General features: G+C 40.7%; 1 protein-coding gene across 3 annotated transcripts in view; it reads right to left on the bottom strand.

Annotated features, from left to right (window-relative positions):
* LOC137982103 (NLR family CARD domain-containing protein 4-like) overlaps nucleotides 1-7,500 on the bottom strand; it is a 29,593-nt gene that overhangs the window by 1,722 nt on the left and 20,371 nt on the right. For all 3 annotated transcript variants that reach the window (XM_068829150.1, XM_068829152.1, XM_068829151.1), the window contains 2 exons: nucleotides 6,140-6,193; nucleotides 1-5,324 (listed from right to left, as the gene is read on the bottom strand). The exon at nucleotides 1-5,324 is cut by the window's left edge and continues 1,722 nt beyond it. In XM_068829150.1, coding sequence (XP_068685251.1) covers nucleotides 2,614-5,324; nucleotides 6,140-6,193 — 2,765 coding nt within the window. In that variant the 3' untranslated portion in view covers nucleotides 1-2,613. The remainder of the gene's footprint in view (nucleotides 5,325-6,139; nucleotides 6,194-7,500) is intronic.

Raw genomic sequence — 7,500 nt, 5'->3', positions numbered from 1 at the left:
GCAATGGGATGAAAGATTACTTTTTGTCGTTCCTCCGAAATACTACAGTTTCTTGAAAGTGTTGAGCCTCCTTAATTATACTTTGACTAACGTTGTGCCACGTCGTCTCCAAAAAAATTGGCGTGAAATCCCCTCGTGGTAAATAATTTTATTTCTCCCGCATCCTTACAGTTCAGGGCCCCGTTGTTCGAAACCCGATTACCTTAATCCAGGATTAGCGTAAACTTTTGTTTCATGTTTTCAACTTTTTGGTAAAAGTTTCCTTTGCTTATTGTTGTTTTTTAGTATTGACTTCTTCTAATGTAAAGGTTTACCGAATATCAGCCTTGAATAGCATTTGGGAGTAGAGAATAAAACTCCTTTGTTTATTTTTAACCTGAGATTAGCGTTAATCGGCTTCTGAACAACTGGACCCAGCTGATCAAATCCAGTATTTTTGCTTTCGTTACCAACAAGGTTACAGACAGTTTCACCTTCTAACTACACAACATAATGAACTGCCGATTGGTAAAAACAAAAACCAAAAATTTGAAAGTTTCTTAAAATTTTGCATCAAAACTAGATAACTACCGACCCCCGAGATAAATGATAAAAATAGAATTAAGCGGGTCGTTCGAAGTTAAGAAGATTCAGACAAAATACGCCTCCGAAATGACAAAGGCTGCGTAGCGTTTAGAGCGTTTTCACTCACGTGACCAGCAGCCATATTGGATTACTGAAACAAAAGAAAATATTTGCATAAAAATTGAGTTCAATTCCCGAAGGATTAGTTTGGTACACCATCATGGCCTCTATTTCTTTGTTTTGGAACACCACCATGGCCGCCGTGACGTCATGTGAAAACGCTCTGTATAGAGCGAGTTTCAATCGAGTGTCGTAAAACCAAAACCAAAGTAATTACTTTGATCAATCAAAAAGGACGGAGACAATCCAGTAAACCAATCAGAACTCGAAGTAATTACACGTAGCTGACACAAAGCGCGAAAAAATGTGCACGCGCGAGTCACGATTGGTCTTGGTTTCACTTCTGATTGGTTGAAAAAGTGTCGCGAGAACTTTGAACCAATCACTGAGAGAAGTAATCACAAACCAAAGCAATTTGCTAATTACTTTCGACACTCAATTGAAAACCGCTCTATGAATGCAAACTTCTCTAGCAAATCAAACAGATCGCGCGAAACGAACGCAGGACAAAAGCTTGCGCGTGCAAACGCCGTTATGGGTAAAATGTCCTCCCAGGGGTCTCACCATCTAAAGAAAATGCCGCAAGGCAGAAAATTGAAATATATAGCGTACTTTCGAAATCGGCCTTTGACTCGCAAATTGATGAAAGAGTTGCATAGAGAATTTATAATAATTATTTCTTGCGCTTTTCTTTACAAATCGAGACTTAAATACATGCGAAAAGCAACCATCATCTATCGAACACATTTCCCCAAACATAAATAACCTTGTTTCTTTTTCCCTTTTATGTGACCAATCCATCTTTCCTTGCCTGCTTTATTTTCTCGGCATGCTTGTCTGCTTGCTTGATTTGTTTCTCGCTTGCTTGCTTCCTCACCTTTCAAAGGATTTTCATTGTCATCTTCAATTGTTGCACGACCCTCTTCGTGAATGTCATCCCTAAGGGCCGATTTACACGGTACGACTTTGTCGCATGCGACAACGGCTTACGACAAGCCCACGACATGATTTACAATTGTTGTGTACGTCAGAAAAGATGTCGTAGCATTTTAAAACATGTTTTAAAACGCTGCGACAATCGTAAGTCATGTCGTAGGCCTGTCGTGAGCTTGTCGCATGCGACAAAATCGTATCGTGTAAATCGGCCCTAAGAAATACGACAGTAAACAGTAATGTATAATAGGTTGTAACTTGATTGAATGACAATTGCTTCCTGTTCCAGTGACGAAACTAGTGTTGGCACAAAATTGTGGATAGCGACTAATAGCTAAAACAAGTATCTGGTGAACGAATGCGAAGATCTGTTGCACCATCGGCAGTAGCATCCAGAGCGTGGAGAATGATTTTTTTATCAGCCTCTTCGTGGTCACTCACTCCGCTGCAGATGGCTCCTGTCTTCATGTGACACTTGACATTGCACTCGGTCCCATGCCACAACAACATGCTTTCTTTCAACACAGCCCTCTCCTTCACTTTGATGGCGTGGGAGGCAGTCAGTTCTACCTCGATCTTAGCATGGGCGATGAGCTTCTTCCGAGGAACCTTTGCAATGTACCTAGAATCTGTGATGCGATAGTTAACAGGATCCAGAGCGCCTTGTCGTCTGGCCCGTGTTGCAGTTTTAAGGGAAAAGGGAACATCAAATCTATCAAATATTAAACGAATTTCACTGGCATCCCTGAACTTGGAGAACAGACGATTGGTTAAACGGTCTGCTAAGTATTCGCAAGTTTTGATCAATTCAGTCTTATCCATTGACTGTACTTCTGCCATACCGTCAATTATTACAACTGTGACATTTTCAGCCCTGTAAGTACAGGTTGCAGTTGCCCCGCTGGTTTCTACGACTTCTTTCTCTAATATTGGCATCAAAGCAATCTTGTACTGTAGCACAGCATTTGAAACGAGATCAATGCCTTGGCCAGTCAGTCAAAGAAAAATAATTTCGGAAGAAATGAATAAATGGGGAAGTGCTCGTTTAAGATTTGATAAAGTTTTTTCTGACAAGTTGCAATTCCAGCAATGAAATTCCTTGATTTTACCAAGTTTCATTAAGAATGAGGTCAGGGGTTTTTGCAAGTGATCCAATGCATTACCACTCAGGCTCAGGATCTCCAGGTTTGGGAGATGACTAAAGGACGTTTCCAAATCTTGCTGGTCACATTCATTCAAATCCAAGTATCCAAGGTTTAGTATTGTCAAATGTGGAAAAAAGGAAAGTTTTCTGGTTAGTGGAGCGAGACTCCCACCAACACTGACATTGCTGAACTTCAATAACTTCAATGGCATGGCTTTGTCTATTCTGCCAAAAAGGGCCAACATGTCCTCGACATTTAAACTGGTATCATCTGTGCCAACTAAGCGGATCTCTTGTAAAGATGACAGTCTCGGGAGCAAAAAACCGAGCGCTGCGGCAACTGCTGGAGTCAAGGGAATTTGAGCTAGCGACAGGTTAATCAGGCTCTTGTGCGTGACACTGGAAACCAACCTCATAATCGCTTCCTCAGTACAGCACCCAAAAAACATAATACAAAGTTCGGTGATATTTTCAAAACTTGGCAACAGTTTAGCGAGTTCTTCAGCTCCTTCTGACATCCACGAACGATCCAATTCTAAAGATTCACACTCGCTAGGGTTTCCTAGCTCAACGTCGATCCTCATCAAATGGGTGCAATTTTTTAATACGGTACCAAGATATTTTATTGCGGAATGTCCAACATACCTAAACGTACTTAAGAACTGAAGACACGTCTTTCCTGGAACCAAATTTGCCGACTGACACGGTAAAGCAGCAGCCTGTGCACTCTCAATGAATAGTCTGGCATGTGCATCACAAGCCAGTGTTAAGTCTATGAAATGAACATTGACATCACCGTCGTGGATGTGAAGGATTGATGTAAAACCACAATTAATACAATCAACGTCGAGGACCTTTCTCAAAAATACTCCGAGGGGAACGTTTTCAGAATTCTCATTTAACTTTATTGTGGCATCAAGGCAGTTCAGTGTTTCTACCACCTTGTAAAGAGTTGACACAACGATATGTATCAGCCAACGCAGTTCACAAGGACCAAAAATAAAAGTCCACGAATTCACACCGGAAAACAGTAACTGAAGGTAAAAAGGTGGTTCTCTGAGAACTGTAATCCCGCTAAAGCAATTAACGCACAATTTTGCTAGCGTTTCTTTTGACTGCACATCTTCAAAGCAATAAAAAACCAAATCACTGAAATGTTCAAGTCTCTCAAAAACGTCATCCAATGGCTTGTATTTGTGGTCTTCATCTGGTATCGCTTCTGATATATCAAGTGAAGGATCGTTTATTCTCACTGACTTCAAATGGTCAAACACTTTCCCTGCTCCTTCATCACTAAGTCCGCATATGAATCGAAAAACGTTCTCGAACGCGCGACAGTTTTTCAAGGTTTGAGTGTGCTCTTCAATCAAACCGAGATTTCCATCAGGTATACATTTGTGAGTCACGTACCAGGCTGCTAAGAATTCTTGTACGCTCTTATGAATAAAAGAAACCATTTCTGTTGGTTGCAAGCTTTCTGTGCACTCAGTTACTTGAAGTAAACCAATGACAACACTTTCTTCACACAGGACTTCAGAAGAAAGTTTACCATACGGGAAGATGTGGTCATCGTTTAAAAGACACTCTAACGCCACCTTACCGATTTGATTGAGGATCTCTGAATTATCCTCTACTCTACTAAAGCGAGGAGGGATATTCTTTCCTTGGTTGTGGCTTAAAACGTGCTGGACAATCTTTGAATATAAGTTCGTTTTGCTTTTCGAAAAGCCATCTGACTGTTCCTTCTTCCATAGCGTGCAAAAGAACAGCAAAAGTAAGGGAACTTTTGCAAGATCTTTCAGTTTGTTTTCTTTCAAGTGATCATACAAATGTCTGGCATCTCTTTTGTCACCAAGCTGTCGAGTTATATACGTCAGTTTGTCCTCCTCACTGAATCCTGTTATTTCTGCTAGCAGGTCTTGAAATTCTTGGAGCTCACCAGCTTTGGAAATTCGACTTGTTATCAACACACAACAGTCTCTCAATTCTTTTCCACTGATTATATCAAAGATTTGAGATTCCTGTCCACTGTGATACTCATCATAGCCATCCAGCAACAGAAGAACTTCATCTTGATGATTGGTGATGTAACTCAGAAGACCTTCCACTAACCATTTGTCTTCACGGGCAAAAAGTTTTGAGTTATAAATAACATCTTTGAGGCTTTTACATTTGGACACTTCCTTGAGGTCAACGAAAACAACAAGCTTGAACCTCCTCAGAACAGCTGCTTGTTTATCTTCAGTCTGAGTGTTACCAAGTCGAGCCCAGTCAATCGCCAGCCTCTTCGCAAAAGTGCTTTTACCAATTCCCGTCTCTCCCTGCACAAGAATCCTCTTTGGGTTGTTTCCGTTACCGATTGGAGTGAAGAGGTCACTGTAGTGAGCCACTTCAGACTGTTTTGACCCAGCTGAGGTGGTTTCCATTTGGGTTACACACAATCGGGTGAAGACTTGATCAATGTCTACAAGAGACGACCTGGACCAAACAGACGTTCGCACTTTGGAAGTTTTTTTGTAATGTTCTTCAAGCTTTGCTCGGCAGATTTCCTCACTGAAAGACTCTGATCATGAGAAAAAAAGTAAAAAAAAGAGAAATGATCATTTCGGCCAACGTTTCGTTCAACATGCTGAACGAAGTCCTTGTCTCTTTTGGGAAGTATAACAGAAGGTTTAGATGCCTGTTCTTTCATTGAAACTTCATCTTCATCGTCACTGCTTCATTCTCTCTTTTTTTTGTCACTATTACTATCATCGGAAAAATAATCATCATCATTATTATTATTATTGCACAGCTAATGGTGAAAGAGTTGGTATATTGAAGAAATGTTTCTTTTTTCGATGGCGACTTGGACTTGAAATTGCATCCATTGGAAACTCGGAAAAAATCGGAGTTCCAGATGGGATCTTCGTGATCTAGTCGGATGCTCTAACCACTGAGCTACTGTACACTATGGTGAGCAAGGGTTAAATGTGGGTCTCTTGACTAGAACTGCATCACGCAGTTATAAAGTCAAATAACGATGTAAACTTAGGTGGTTGACTTATGCTCGGAAAAAAATCAGAAAATTCTTCATACATTTACATTTACCGGGGTTGACATTGGACCACCCCCTTCACTTTAATTGGAAAATGGCATATTATCTGAACATCAAGTCATCTCTTATGACCAGGTACTCATTGTCAGTTGTATTTCAACTATTCACATCAAAAACTCGTGTCAAAGGTATCATGTTTATCATCATAATCATCATCATCAGGCAATAAACGAAGTGGGTTACTTCTCGCCTTTGCTTTTAACATACAAGTTTGTGTCTTTTACCAGCAAGGCCTACACAATTTTATTCTCAAGCAGAGCTTAAGACTCTTCTCAACCTACCCTGGATCTCTTTTAGTTTGTCCTGAGTGTGCACTCCTTGTGTCTTCAGCATCTCTTTATTATTGAAAAAAGAAAACGAAATGAGGAAAAAAAGATACAAACGAGGAAAGCAAAGCCAACAAAACCAGCAACTCATAGTAACTCAGTAGGAATAATTGACTCAATTACCTAAAAGGAATTTCCACTCCAACAAAATTAACATTAAACCTCAGGAAAAGATGTCTATACAATCAAATTTTCCTGAACATTAAAGAAAAGTCGAATCCGAAATAAATAAATTTCAGTATTGCCTCTCCTGTTAAAATTTCCTGGCCATCTTTAATAACTGTGACATTTTACAGTTGCCCTAACGTTATTATACAAAAGCCCTTTGTATCAGAACCATAAGGCAACTGTTTCACATCACAATCTTTGAGATAGTGGTGCTCGTAAGAATTTTAAATAAAAGACTGAATCAAAAATTCAAACTTTTTCTGATAAAAAAGAAGAAGAAGAAGTTGTGCTGGATTGTCACAGGAGGAGGCGGAATATTAGTGTGGCCTGGATTGATGTAAAAAAGCATACGATTCTGATACGATCGTAGTTGGCTGAATGGGGTGATGACGTTGCACAGGTTTCCCATATGGCTGTGTAAAGTCATTGCCAAACTGTGCAAGAGTTGGAAAAGGGGGTGGCGATCACAAGGCAAGGAAGAGAGACCTCCGAGAGGATTAAGGTCAACAAAGGGTTGCCACAGGAGGATGCATTGTGCCCAAGGCTGTTCACCGTATGCTTGAACCCAGCCCATCAACAGCCAGGTTACCGGTCTCTTGTATATTGATGATCTCAGGATCTTCGCTGCATCGGAGAGTGCGGTAAGCTCGAATGAGTTATGAAGATAGTCAAGTCGTCTATGGAGGATGTGGGGCTTCAGTGGAACCCAAAGGAGTGTGTGGTGGCCCATGTGAAAATAGGGATACAAGTGAGTGGTGTCTCATGGGGAAAGTTGATGAGTCGACTAGAATAATATTTTCAAGATTCGCAAGTTTTTGTCCTATGATACATGCAAGACCCAGATTCATGCTATTATTACTTCAAGGATTGACCATTGTAATTCGCTTCTTTATGGTCGGCCAAACTGTGTTTCACAGCGCTTCAGAGTGTCCTTAGGTCCTGAGGCAGCAGCTGTCAAAAGTTAACATTGACTCACTAAGTGTAGGGAGTACGAATGTCTCATCTTCCACTGTAGTCAAGAATTTAGGATTAAGAGCACAACAAAAAGGCTGTCCGATAGCCCGAGGCTAGTGGAACAATAGTTTTGGCTAGCACTTTCTTATCATAGGTTGCCCGATGGGCAAGCATCAATTGAACACAAGTGTGGC

The sequence above is a fragment of the Montipora foliosa genome, chromosome 13, assembly GCF_036669935.1.
Source record: "Montipora foliosa isolate CH-2021 chromosome 13, ASM3666993v2, whole genome shotgun sequence".
NCBI lineage: Eukaryota > Metazoa > Cnidaria > Anthozoa > Scleractinia > Acroporidae > Montipora > Montipora foliosa.
Note: the sequence above shows the minus strand (reverse complement) of the source record. Positions and strands in the feature narration are given on the sequence as shown.